The 13,586-nt window shown below is 45.8% G+C and overlaps 1 protein-coding gene and 1 long non-coding RNA gene across 3 annotated transcripts in view; one reads left to right on the plus strand and one right to left on the minus strand.

The window, feature by feature from the left end:
* The first annotated feature begins 1,255 nt into the window (after nucleotides 1–1,255).
* ATXN3 (ataxin 3) overlaps nucleotides 1,256–13,586 on the plus strand; it is a 46,667-nt gene continuing 34,336 nt past the window's right edge. For both annotated transcript variants that reach the window (XM_039468626.2, XM_074393464.1), the window contains exons 1-3: nucleotides 1,256–1,329; nucleotides 10,029–10,193; nucleotides 10,720–10,764. In XM_039468626.2, the coding sequence (XP_039324560.1) occupies nucleotides 1,306–1,329; nucleotides 10,029–10,193; nucleotides 10,720–10,764 (234 nt within the window). In that variant the 5' untranslated portion in view covers nucleotides 1,256–1,305. The remainder of the gene's footprint in view (nucleotides 1,330–10,028; nucleotides 10,194–10,719; nucleotides 10,765–13,586) is intronic.
* LOC120363892 (uncharacterized) overlaps nucleotides 1,993–13,586 on the minus strand; it is a 59,771-nt gene continuing 48,177 nt past the window's right edge. The window contains exon 3 of the long non-coding RNA XR_012516235.1: nucleotides 1,993–2,731. This is a non-coding gene — a long non-coding RNA (uncharacterized LOC120363892). The remainder of the gene's footprint in view (nucleotides 2,732–13,586) is intronic.

Genomic DNA, 13,586 nt, shown 5'->3' on the forward strand with positions numbered 1-13,586 from the left:
CTCTTGACCTCGTGATCCACCCGCCTCGGCCTCCCAAAGTGCTGGGATTACAGGCTTGAACCACCGCGCCTGGCTTTCTTTCTTTCTTTCTTTCTTTTTTTTTTTTTTTGGTGAGACAGAGAAAACTCCGTCTCAGAAAAAAAAAAAAGTGCACCCTAATCTGGTTTCCAGGTGCAAAATCTGCACCTATCCTTCAATTTAAGCTTCATCAAACCGCTGCTACCTCCCGGTTTCCCACACAATTCACTGCACTTCTAATTTCCCTCTAAAGGGCCAGAACACCTACGCTGGTAACAAGCCACTTGAATTTGAATCCTGGCAAGGTAACTTACTACCTGACCATGGACATTGTACTGTTCTTAATCTCTCTGTGCCTTGGTTTCCTCATGTGTGTGAATAACATCAACACCGACATCAGAGTTTGCTGTATTAAATTTGATAATATACGTAAAGCATTTAGAAAAGTGCCTAGCTCATATAAAGCCCTATATGAATATTAGCTATCTTTTTTGTTTTCTTTTTTGTGTGTGTGACGGAGTTTCACTTATTGCCCAGGCTGGAGTGCAATGGTGCACTCTCAGCTCACCCCAACCTTCGTCTCCTGGGTACAAGCAATTCTCCTGCCTCAGCCAACGGAGTAGCTGGGATTACAGGCATGTGCCACCATGCCTAGCTAATTTTGTATTTTTAGTAGAGAGGGGGGTTATTGCATGTTGGTCAGGCTAGTCTCGAACTCCCAACTTCAGGTGATCCGCCTGCCTCGGCCTCCCAAAGTGCTGGGATTACAGGTGTGAGCCACCACCCTTGGCCTAGCTATGATTTTTATACAAGTGCTAGGTTTTGGGAGAATGTAATGATGCCTTTTGCTTAACAAACTTTCATTGGAGGAGAAGAGAAAGATAATAAATAGTTATTCGAACACAGTAGAAAGTTCAACTAAAGTGGAAAACAAAAAGAACATAGAACCCAGGTGAGTGGTCCAAACCTCCGGCCAGAAACCTAATACATAGAAATGGATGGGAAGCGGAAGAGATCCTCCAGACAGCAGGTGGCGTTGTAGCATCCTCCAGAAGGCCAGCTAACAGAAGATAGGAGGACGAGCTACCAAAGTCACGTGTCGCCGGCGTTTGCGCCTCTTTGCTCCACGTGACTAGCATCCTCACGGTTGATTGGTCTACGTACTGCACGTAGGCGGGGAGACAGAGGAGGGCCAGGGAGGGGCGGGGTGGGCGGAGGAGAGGGAGCAGGGGGCGGAGCTGGAGGGGGTGGTTCCGCGCGGGGGCAGTTGGCTCCAGACAAATAAACATGGAGTCCATCTTCCACGAGAAAGTGAGTGTCCGCATTCGGTGGGGAGCTGTCTGCCGCGCGGTGGCGGGCGTGGAGCGCGGCATCACAGCCTCCCAGGGGTCTGGGTGGGATCCGAGTCGCCCCCATCCGGATCTTGCCGGGCGAGGGGCGACGCCGCAGCCTCCCGCCTCCTCGGCTCTGGAAGGGGAGCATCACCGAATCCCCCACTTCCCCGCCGCCTCGGAGGCCCCCGCCCGGGAAGCCGGGAGGGTGTATGGGCGGGGCCGGGGCGTCTCGGGACACGGGAGTGGGGCGGCGCCCAGTCGGTTCGCTTCTGCCTTTCTCCGTCACTTTCCATCGCTTTTCGAAGGATTCTTTGACCTCCGCAAGCCTTCCCTCTCCCTAGGGTCTAGCTAGAGTCACCTCTAGGACATCTCCCTCGACCCCTCCTCCCCCATTCCGAGCAGAATTAACTTTTTCTTCTCCGGACTGCTCAGTTCTATATTGGAGTGTAAAGTCTTCTCTACACTTAGATCTTTGGGATCTTGTTCGTGTCTTTCCCCTGCACTAGGTCCGCAAGCCTCCCGAGGGAGGGGACCTTGGCTCGCCCACACTGGGGCCTGACACTTAGGAAGTGAAGTAGGAAACCCGGCGTGTCCCTTAACCGGGAAGTCGTCACAAGAGTTTTTATTACAGGATGTTTGGGTTTGGTTTCTTTGGATACTCCCATCTTTCCGGAGCAGCCGGCCAGCTTTGTTTTTGGGTATTGGGAGTGGATTGGAATGATTTTGTTGTGGTCTGCCTAGCCTGCTGTCACTTTAACTCTTCAGTGACCATGCACTTGAAGATACTGTTTGTGATAAGTGGAGAAACTTGTCTTTACTCACATACTATTATTTCAGCCATTTGTGTGTGAGTGAAGCCTTCCCCAGAACAACTTTGGCATATGATACCTTTTTTCATAATAGTTTCGTGTTTGGAGTTGCTGGTAAGGCTGTTATTTAATAGGAGGAGCAAAGGGTTTTTGTTTGATTAAATACTTGTAAATGATCAGTAATTATCATCATTAATTATCCCAGACATTTAAAATTCACACACACACAACAAATAAAGCAAACACAGTAAATCTGTAGTATGAATCTATTTTTAAAAATTTTATTTTAGCGATGGGGTTTCATACTGCCACCCAGGCAGGTGTGCAGTGGAGAGATCATGGCTCACTGCAGCCTTGACCTCCTAGGTACAAGCGATCCTCCTGCCTCAGCCTCCAGAGTAGCTGGGACTTCGGGTGCATATCACCATGGCCAGCTAATTTTATGTGTGTGTGTGGAGATGAGGGTCTCGCTGTGTCGCCCATGCTTGTCTCAAACTCCTGGACTCGGGTGATTCTCCCACCTCAGCCTCTCGAAGTGCTGTGATTACAGGCATTAGCCAACCACTGTGCCTGGAACAAATTGTTAAGTACAATACTTCAGATTGTAGAAAACATCTCGGAAACTTTTAAAATAGACCGATTGAGAGTGGGGGAGGAAAGACTCAGTCATATAGTTGTCATTAATCTTTTGACTTGATTGACATGACTTATAAATCATACACAATAGAGATTTAGTTACTTGGCTCAGTAGAGTGGGTGAAAAATACACATGTATTTTCATTACTTTAAAAAAAAAATTTTTTTTTTTTTTTTGAGACCAAGTTTTGCTTTTGTCACCCAGGCTGGAATGCAGTGGCATGATCATGGCTCACTGCAGCCTCCTCCTCCCCGGTTCAAGGGATTCTCCTGCGTCAGCCTCCAGAGTAGCTGAGATTACAGGTGCTCGCCACCACACCCAACTAATTTTTGTATTTTTAGTAGAGACAGGGTCCATGTTGGCCAGGCTGGTCTTGAACCCCTGACCTCAGGTGATCCACCTGCCTTGGCCTCCCAAAGTGCTGGGATTACAGGCATGAGCTACCGTACCCGGCCATATTTTTGTTATTAACTTTCAAGGGCTTTGATGTGGGACCACAACTCAACGTGGAAGGCCTTAAATAGGTTCCACACTACTTCCTGAGAATTAGACAAGGTTTTGAACTATATTGATTGTTACCTAGTTGGGACACATTTCTAATGAACCATGGGATGAAAAAAGCTGAGTGCTAGCCTAGTGAAAATCTACTTACCTGAAAGAAGTCCCTCTTGTTTTTTGTTTTTTTTTTTGAGATGGAGTCTCTCTCTCCTGTTCAGGCTGGAGTGCAGTGGTGTGATCTTGGCTCACTGCAACCTCTACCTCCCGGGTTCAAGTGATTCTTCTGCCTCAGCCTCCTAAGTAGCTGGGATTATAGGTACCCGCCACCATGCCCGGCTAATTTTTGTATTTTGTTGTTGTTGTTGAGACAGAGTTTTGCTCTTGTTGCCCAGGCTGGAGTACAATGACACAGTCTCAGCTCACTGCAACCTCTGCCTCCCTGGTTTAAGCGATTCTCCTGTCTCAGCCTCCCGAGTAGCTGGGATTACAGGTGCCCACCACCATGCCTGGCTATTTTTTTGTATTTTTAGTAAAGACAGGGATTCACCATGTTTGCCAGACTAGTCTTGAACTCCTGATCACAAGTAATCCACCTGCCTTGGCCTCCCAAAGTGCTGGGATTACAGGAGTGAGCCACCGTGCCCGGCAACAATTTAGTTTTTTGGGCATACTCAAGAGTATGCACCTCTAACCATAGGGCCCATTGTTAATCTCCTATATAGTCTATTCTGGGAATGTTTGGGCTTACTATGCCATTTTTCAGTTCACTGCCTTCCTCTCTGCAATATACCTTTAACCCTTGCTAGGTCCTGGGTTTGGAGAGCCAGAAAACCAACTCTGGCCCTAAAGAAGCTGTGCAGGTAGGAATATCTGCCTACAAAGGGCCTTGCAACCACTTGCTCTGGAACCTTGGTTTCCGCTTTCTAAGTGATCACTTTGAGTACCCTTTATTAAGTTAGAATGTAAAAACAGTTTCTCACTGATGTATCTGCAGTGCTTGAGATAGGGCCTGGCACAGAGTAAGTACTCAATAAATTTTTGAATGGGGTGGGGTGTGGTGAGACCTGTCTCTACAAAGAATGAACAAAATTAGCCAGGCATGTTAGCACATGTTTGTGGTCCCACATACTTGGGAGGCTGAGGTGGGAGGATGCATGAGTCATGGGGGTCAAAGCTGTAGTGAGCCAAGATTTTCACCACGCCACTGCAGCCTGAGGGACAGAGCAAGATCCTGTCTCAAAAGAAAAAAAAAAGGTATATATAAAACAAAGAAAAAAAACAACAACAAAAAAAAACAAAACAACATAAAAAAAGAAAAAAGTATGTATTTTTGAATGGATAAAGAAATGTCTTTGATTTTCTGATATGTATACGGTGCTGTTTATCTAAAGTAAACAACTTTTCTATAACTATCTTAAGGCTTTGCAGGCCAGCTCTAGTCTCTGTCACACATTTTTATTTGTGTATGTACACATTGTTCCCAATGATCCAAAAATGTAAAGTGCGTCCTTAGCTACTGGGGCAAGTTGAATTTGGCTCATGGGCTAGAGTTTGCGGACCTCTAACTTCAACCTTTATGTTAACTTTATGACCACTAACTACTGGATTTTTGTCCTTTGTTTTCGTTCTGGTGCCTGCTTTCTGTCATGTTTTTAAGTCACTTCACTTGCTGTGCCAGTTGTACTGGTGCTTTTAATGTAATGCAAACTGAGAATACTGACTAAACTTGCTGGGGTTATACATAAAATTATCGAAAAGATTGAAAAGATACTGAGCTTTGACGCTGTGGCATTCATTATGCCCTTTTGTGATTGCTGGCTTTTAGCCAACTTTAGGACATTTGAGCTTTAGGAGAAGCCAAATTCTGTGTGAGTGACTTGAAGTGCTAATAGCACAGATTTTGAAACCTCTGCCTGGGTTTGAGTCTCAGCTCTGCCTTTTACTACTTGTAAAAAACTGTGGTGAACCAAGTTTGCAAACTTCAAACTGATAGCAGGACAGAAAATTTGTGTTAGCAGAGGCTTTTGTCTTACTGTTTGAATTTTTTTAAAAAATAGGTATAGAGGCTGAGTTCGGTGGCCGACGCCTGTAATCTCAACACTTTGGGAGGCCGAGGTGGGAGGATCACGAGGTCAGGAGATCAAGACCATCTTGGCTAACACAGTGAAACCCCATCTCTACTAAAAATACACAAAAATAGGGATGGTGGCACGCGCCTGTAGTCCCAGCTACTCAGGGGGCTGAGGCAGGAGAATTGCTTGAACCTGGGAGGCAGAGGTTGTAATGAGCTGAGATCATGCCACTGTACTCCAGCGTGGGCGACAGAGTAAGACTCCCTATCAGGAAAAAAAAAAAAAGAAAGAAAAATTGGGTATAGAGGAGCACAGAAATCATTAAGAGTACAGCTCAGTGAATTCTCACAAAGTGAACATGTGTAAACAGCAAGGAACAGAAGATTTACCTACATCCTATAACCTCCCTTTTCTAGGTACTAACTCTTCTTCCACCACACTCCCACCGAAAATAACCACTGTCATGAATTCTGACATCATAAATGAGAGGGAGTCTCACTCTGTCACCCAGGCTGGAGTGCAGTGGCACAATCTCAGCTCACTGCAACCTCCACCTCCCAGGTCTCCTGCCTCAACCTCCCATGTTGGCCAGGCTGGTGGTCTCAAACTGCTGACCTCAGTTGATCCACATGCCTCGGCCTCCCAAAGTGCTGGAATTACAGGCATGAGCCACCATGCCAGGCCTTACTTTGAGCTTTTGTGACTGGAATTGTGCAGTGTATATACCCTTTTGACTATGTCCTTTTTAGCTTGCCATTGTTTGAGAGATTTATCCATACTGTTCCAGGTAGTTGTAGTTAATTCATTCTCATTGTAATGTAGTATTGCTTTGTGAGTAAACAGAATTTCTATTCTGCTGTGATCCCAGTTATCCCTTTGGGTCATTTCCAGTTTTGGGGGCCATTACAAGTAGTAACGCTGTCTGTAATGCTATTTTGTTTTACTACAAATAGTAATGCTATTTTGTAGCACAGAAATGGTGCTTTTGTGAATATTCTTATACATACGTTTTGATGAACGTATGTTTGCATTTCTGTTGTTTACATTATGTTTGTAGTAATGGAATTGCCAGATCATAGATGTATGTGTTAAACTTTAGTAGATGCATTAAATAATTATTAGTTATTATTGGTCATACCAATTTACCGTCTCACCAGTAGTATACAACAGTTTCTAAATCTCTAATCTTCTCCAACATTTTAGCCATTTTAGAGTTTGTCTACACAAACTCTCTAAAAGTAATAACACATTGTGGCCGGGCGCGGTGGCTCAAGCCTGTAATCCCAGCACTTTGGGAGGCCGAGGCGGGTGGATCACGAGGTCGAGAGATCGAGACCATCCTGGTCAACGTGGTGAAACCCCGTCTCTACTAAAAATACAAAAAACTAGCTGGGTGTGGTGGCGCGTGCCTGTAATCCCAGCTACTTAGGAGGCTGAGGCAGGAGAATTGCCTGAGCCCAGGAGGCGGAGGTTGCGGTGAGCCGAGATGGCGCCATTGCACTCCAGCCTGGGTAACAAGAGCGAAACTCCGTCTCAAAAAAAAATAACACATTGTGGTTTTAATTTACATTTCCCTGATGACTAATGAAGTTGAGTGCCTTTTTTGTGTTCTTTGTAGCCATTTGTCTGTCTTGTGAAGTGCTTATTTGTCTTGCCTATTTTTCTTTTCTTTTACTTTCCTTCTTCTTTTTTTTTTTTTTTCTGGAGACAGGGTCTTACCCTGTCACCTAGGCTGGAATGCAGTGGTAGAGTCTCAGCTCACCATAGCCTCAGCCTTTTTGTGGCTCAAGTTATCCTCCTATCTCAGCCTCCCAAGAAGCTGGACTATAAGCATGCACCACCGTGCTCAGCTAATTTTGTTTTTTTTTTTGAGATGGAGTTTTGCTCTTGTTGCCCAGGCTGGAGTGCAATGGTGCCATCTCAGCTTACTGCAACCTTCACCTCCCAGGTTCAAGTTATTCTCCTGCCTCAGCCTCCCAAGTAGCTGGGATTATAGGCATGCACCACTGCACCCAGCTAATTTTTTTATTTTTTGTAGAGATGGGGTTTCACCATGTTGCCTAGGCTGGTCCCAAACTTCTAGGCTCAAGTAATCCTCCTTCCATGGCCTCCCAAAATGCTGGGATTACAGGCATGAGCCACCGCAGCCAGGCTGTTCTTCAATAGAATGTAAATAGAACATCTGTATATCCCTTCAGTTTGCATCAGTAAGAGTTGCACTCTGATAGTAGACGTATAGAAGATGGAGAAAGAAGTGGAAACAAAAAGTCTATTCTCATGAGAAGACTTGAGGGATAGTGTTCTCTCTAGCTCCAAGGTATACTTATTCCTTACCAAAAGATGAAGGTAAACTTATCTCAGACATAGGCTGTCTCAATGCCAGAACTTGATATTTCCTGTAGCAATGCAGTCTTCCTATTCCATTATATACGTATAACCTGCGTTTTTTCCACTGGCTGAATTTTGTTCCTAGAACATTGATTCATCAGGAAAAATATCCATCTTGCAAGGTGGTTCTCTTTAGAGTCTACCGTGTAACATAGCTTGGGACAAATTGCATGATATCAGATAGGTTGGGTTAAGGAATAGATCCTGTTGGGGAAAGAGAGCACTTGGAGGGCCAAGGTTAGAAGGAAAAGGAAATGTTCTCTCATCTGCCATCAATTCAGGGAGGGGCAAACGTGGTGTTTACAGGGACAGATCCATCCTATGAGTCTCTCTTCTTATCAGATAGCATGGGAAAGCTACACTGTTGTAGGAAGGAGGGTCACATGCAGGCTGCTCAGTGCCTGGCAGCCTGGACTTGGAGGCAGAGTGCCAGTTGTGTGAGAAAGCCAGCTGCCCAGTTCCTGAAGGGCTTGAACACTTGGGAAGTTGTACCTACTTCCCACAAGGAGGAAGCCTGTCATGGGAGCTGAGCTTGGGTGCAGTCCCTCCTGCTGGCTGGTCCAGGAGTGAGCTCCAGGGTTGTTTGGGACAGTTCTGCTCATTGCACTACACTGTGTGTACATTATCTGTAGAGTTCCATGAAGAGAACTTCAGTCCTGTAACTGCAAGTTTTAACATGGAACAGAATTTTTCTCACCTGTATGAATTCTTTTTTTTTTTTAATTTATTTTATTGCATTTTAGGTTTTGGGGTACCTGTGAAGAACATGCAAGATTGTTGCATAGGTACACACGTGGCAGTGTGATTTTCTGCCTTCCTCCCCACCACCTATATGTATTAATTCTTAAGATTTAAATTCTATCAACAAGCGTTTAGATTGAGTGGAGGTTTTTTTTTGTTTTTGTTTTTGGTTCTTTTTTTTTTTTTTTTTGAGACGGAATTTCGCTCTTGTTACCCAGGCTGGAGTGCAATGGCGCCATCTCGGCTCACCGCAACCTCCGCCTCCTGGGTTCAAGCAATTCTCCTGCCTCAGCCTCCTGAGTAGCTGGGATTACAGGCACGTGCCACCATGCCCAGCTAATTTTTTGTATTTTTAGTAGAGACGGGGTTTCACCATGGTGACCAGGATGGTCTCGATCTCTCGACCTCGTGATCCACCCACCTCAGCCTCCCAAAGTGCTGGGATTACAGGCTTGAGCCACTGCGCCCGGCCTGTTTTTGGTTCTTTTTTAAGACAAAGTCTTGCTCTCTCACCCAGGCTGGAGTGGCAGTGGCACATGGCCCACTGCAGGCTCCACTTCCCAGACTCAAGCGATTCTTATGCCTCGGTGTCCCGATTAGCTAGGACTACAGGTGCACACCACTACACCTGGTTAATTTTTGTATTTTTAGTAGAAGAGACGGGGTTTTGCCATGTTGGTCAGTATGGTCTCAAACTCCTGGCCTCAGGCAATCGACCTGCCTCGGCCTCCCAAAGTGTTGGGTTTACAGATGTGAGCCACCATGCTTGGCTAAGATTATCATGTTAAAAGAATAAATGTTGGCCGGGCATGGTGGCTCATGCCTGTAATCCCAGGACTTTGGGAGGTCACAGTGGGTGGATCACAAAGTCAGGAGATTGAAAATATTTTGGCCAACATGGTGAAATCCCATCTCTACTAAAAATACAAAAATTAGTGGGGCGTGGTGGCCCTTGCCTGTAGTCCCAGCTGCTCTGGAGGCTGAGGCAGGAGAATCACTTGAACCCAGGAGGCGGAGGTTGCCATGAGTTACGCGGCACTGCACTCTAGCCTGGGTGACAAGAGAGGCCTTGGCCTCCCAAAGTGCCGGGGTTACAGGTGTGAGCCACCGCACCCAGCCCCAGTTCAACTATGTTAAAAAAAAAAGTTGCCCAGGCACAGGGGCTCATGCCTATAATCCCAGCTCTTTGGGAGGCTGTGGCGGGCAGATCACGAGGTCAGGAGTTGTAGACCAGCCTGGCCAACATAGTGAAACCCTGTCTCTATTAAAAATACAAAAATTAGTCAGGCGTGGTGGTGGGCACCTGTAGTCCCAGCTGCTCGGGAGGCTAAGGCAGGAAAATTGCTTCAACTTGGGAGGTGGAGGTTGTGGTGAGCTAAAATTGCGCCACTGCGCACCAGCCTGGGCAACAGAGCAAGACTCTGTCCCAAAAGAAACAAAACAAAAGTTAATGATTAAATTATTTAGGGGAAGATACTACACAATTCTGTTTAATACGTCACATTTTACTTTTTTCTTTTGGAATTATTAGCAAGAAGGCTCACTTTGTGCTCAACATTGCCTGAATAATTTATTGCAAGGAGAATATTTTAGCCCTGTGGAATTATCCTCAATTGCACATCAGCTGGATGAGGAAGAAAGGATGAGAATGGCAGAAGGAGGAGTAACTAGTGAAGATTATCGCACATTTTTACAGGTACTGATTTTAAACTCACTAAGTCACTTTTTTTTTTTTTGAGACAGAGTCTCACCCTGTCACCCAGGCTGGAGTAAAATGGCACTATCTTGGCACACTGCCACCTCCATCTCCTGGGTTCAAGTGATTCTCCTGCCTCAGCCTCCCCAGTAGCTGGGATTATAGGCGTACGCCACCACGCCTGGCTAATTTTTTTGTATCTTTAGTAGAGACAGGTTTCACCATGTTGGCCAGGCTGGTCTCGAACTCCTGACCTCATGATCTACCCACCTTGGCCTCCCAAAGTGCTGAGATTACAGGTGTGAGCCACCATGCCTGGCCCACATTTCTTTTAAAAACGTGGATACTATTTAGAAAAGAATGGGCCATTCTTCCTATAGGGATCTGACTGGTGAATTCTGACTGTGCCTTTAACTTTGGAAATGGGAATGCATGAGATGTTATTTTAAATATGCATGCTGATGACAGTTCGTATCCTTCTTTCCCCACCCTGACCCTTGCTTCAACTACCTGTCAAAATTAACAGCAGCCTTCTGGAAATATGGATGACAGTGGTTTCTTCTCTATTCAGGTAAGTAGTCACGAGCATGTACCATGTGTTGCTTACGTCGCAGGCACTGGCCTTTCAGTAGTCACTGCAACAATGTGACCTTCGGAAGTTCTAATAGATCATGTCTACAGAGTATAAGATTATACTCTAAAGTACTAGATAATTTTTCTTTTTTTTTTTTCTGAGATGAAATCTCGCTCTGTCACGTAGTCGAGTGCAGTGGCGCAGTATCGGCTCACTGCAGCCTCTGCCTCCTGGGTTCAAGCAATTCTTTTGCCTCAGCCTCCCATGTAGCTCAGATTATAGGCACCCACCACCATGCCTGGCTACTTTTTGTATTGTTAGTAGAGACGGGTTTCACCATGTTGGCCAGGCTGGTCTCGAACTCATGACCTCAAGTGATCTTCTTGCCTCAGCCTCCCAAAGTGCTGGGATTACAGGCATGAGCCACCATGCCTGGCCAACTAGAATACTGGATTTTTATATAGATAAACATGAAGGGATTGTAGAATCTTCATGTTAGAATGGGGCATTTAAAAATTCTTTTTTGAGAAAGATTATTTAATTTGCATCTGGATGTTAATAGTAACCTTAATTCTGGCCAGGTGCGGTGGCTCACACCTGTAATCACAGCACTTTGGGAGGCCAAGGGGGGTGGATCACAAAGTCAGGAGATCGAGACCATCCTGGCCAACATGGTGAAACCCCATCTCTACTAAAAATACAAAAATTAGCTGGGCAAGGTGGTGCATGCCTGTAATCTCAGCTACTTGGGAGGCTGAATCAGGAGATCACTTGAACCAGGGATTGGAAGTTGCAGTGAGCCGAGATCATGCCACTGCACACCAACCTGGCGACAGAGCGAGACTCCATCTCAAAAACAAGAAAAAAAAAGAAAACCCTTAATTCTAAGAAGTCACAATGCTCAAACTTACCATCTGTTGGGTAAATTTGAGAAAATGCAATACCTTGCAACCTTCCTTTTAAATCAGACTACCAGATTGGATTTTCTTATTATGGTCTGTGACTTTTGATTTTTTTTTTAATGTATAGCTCTCTTTGAATTCTGTGGTGGTTATACATATGTACTTGGAAGATTCTTTCATCTGTGGGTCTTTCATTCTTCTAACACTGTTGAGTTGTATCCACAGTTCTTTCAAAACCTCTCCTGAGGGGCCGGGCGCGGTTGCTCAAACCTGTAATCCCAGCACTTTGGGAGGCCGAGGTGGGTGGATCACGAGGTCAAGAGATCGAGACCATCCTGGTCAACATGGTGAAACCCCGTCTCTACTAAAAATACAAAAAATTAGCTGGGCATGGTGGCGCGTGCCTGTAATCCCAGCTACTCAGGAGGCTGAGGCAGGAGAATTGCCTCAACCCAGGAGGCGGAGGTTGCGGTGAGCTGAGATCGCGCCTTTGCACTCCAGCCTGGGTAACAAGAGCAAAATTCCGTCTCAAAAAAAAAAAAAAAAAACCTCTCCTGAGCGACCTCTCTCTGCAGTTATCTTTATTTGTGCTACCCTCCTGAACACCTCCTCATCCACCAACACGTCCATCTAGTGCTTTACCGTGCCACTGTTAGCAGGTGATGGCTGCTGCAGGGCTAGAATCAGAGGTCAGAGCAGGCCCAGCACTTGGCCTCTCCTGTTTGTGCCTTGCTGCTCTTGGTGCCTGTTCATGCTGCCTTGCACTCACTTTTTGTCTTTGCTGGTACCTGGCTTACTTGCTTCTTTGTTGGCTATCTTGGAGGGTAGATAGTGAATTTTCAGAAATTTCCTTTTTTTTTTTTTTTTTTTGTCAGACAGATTGAAATAATCAGGTTTGTATTTTCTTTTTTTTTTTTTTTGAGACAGAGTCTTGCTCTGTCACCAGGCTGGAGTGCAGTGGTGCGATCTTGGCTCACTGCAATCTCTAACTCCCGTGTTCAAGCAGTTCTCCTGCCTCAGTCTCCCAAGTAGCTGGAATTACAGGCACTGGCCACCACACCCAAGCAATTTTTGTATTTTTAGAAGAGATGGAGTTTCACCATGTTGGCCAGTCTGGTCTTGAACTCCTGACCTCAGGTGGTCCACCCACCTCGGCCTACCAAAGTCACACACACACTTCTTAAAACCTATAGCTAGTGTAGCACAGTGGCTCATGCCTGTAATCCCAGCACTGTGGGAGGCTGAGGCGGGCAGATCATGAAGTCAGGAGATCGAAACCAGCCTGGCCAACATAGTGAAAGGCCTTTACTAAAAACATAAAAATTAGCTGGGCGTGGTGGCACATGCCTGTAACCCCAGCTACTTGGGAGCCTGAGGTAGGAGAATCACTTGAATCTGTGGGAGGAGGTTGCAGTGAGCTGAGATTGTGTCACTGCACTTCAGCCTGGGTGACAGAGCAAGACTCCATCTCAAAAACCAACAAACCTATAGCCTTCTAGAGGAATTTGTATACGAAGTACACAACTAACATAGCTACAGTTCTTTTTTTTTTTTTTTGAGACGGAGTTTCGCTCTTGTTACCCAGGCTGGAGTGCAATGGCGCGATCTCGGCTCACCGCAACCTCCGCCTCCTGGGTTCAAGCAATTCTCCTGCCTCAGCCTCCTGAGTAGCTGGGATTACAGGCACGCACCACCATGCCCAGCTACTTTTTTGTTTTTTTAGTAGAGACGGGGTTTCACCATGTTGACCAGGATGGTCTCGATCTCTTGACCTCGTGATCCACCCGCCTCGGCCTCCCAAAGTGCTGGGATTACAGGCTTGAGCCATCGCGCCCGGCCAGCTACAGTTCTTAAAGTGTTTACACAACTAACATAGCTACACTTCTTAAATTTGGAATGGAGTGGTTTAGCTTATGG

The sequence above is a fragment of the Saimiri boliviensis genome, chromosome 2, assembly GCF_048565385.1.
Source record: "Saimiri boliviensis isolate mSaiBol1 chromosome 2, mSaiBol1.pri, whole genome shotgun sequence".
NCBI lineage: Eukaryota > Metazoa > Chordata > Mammalia > Primates > Cebidae > Saimiri > Saimiri boliviensis.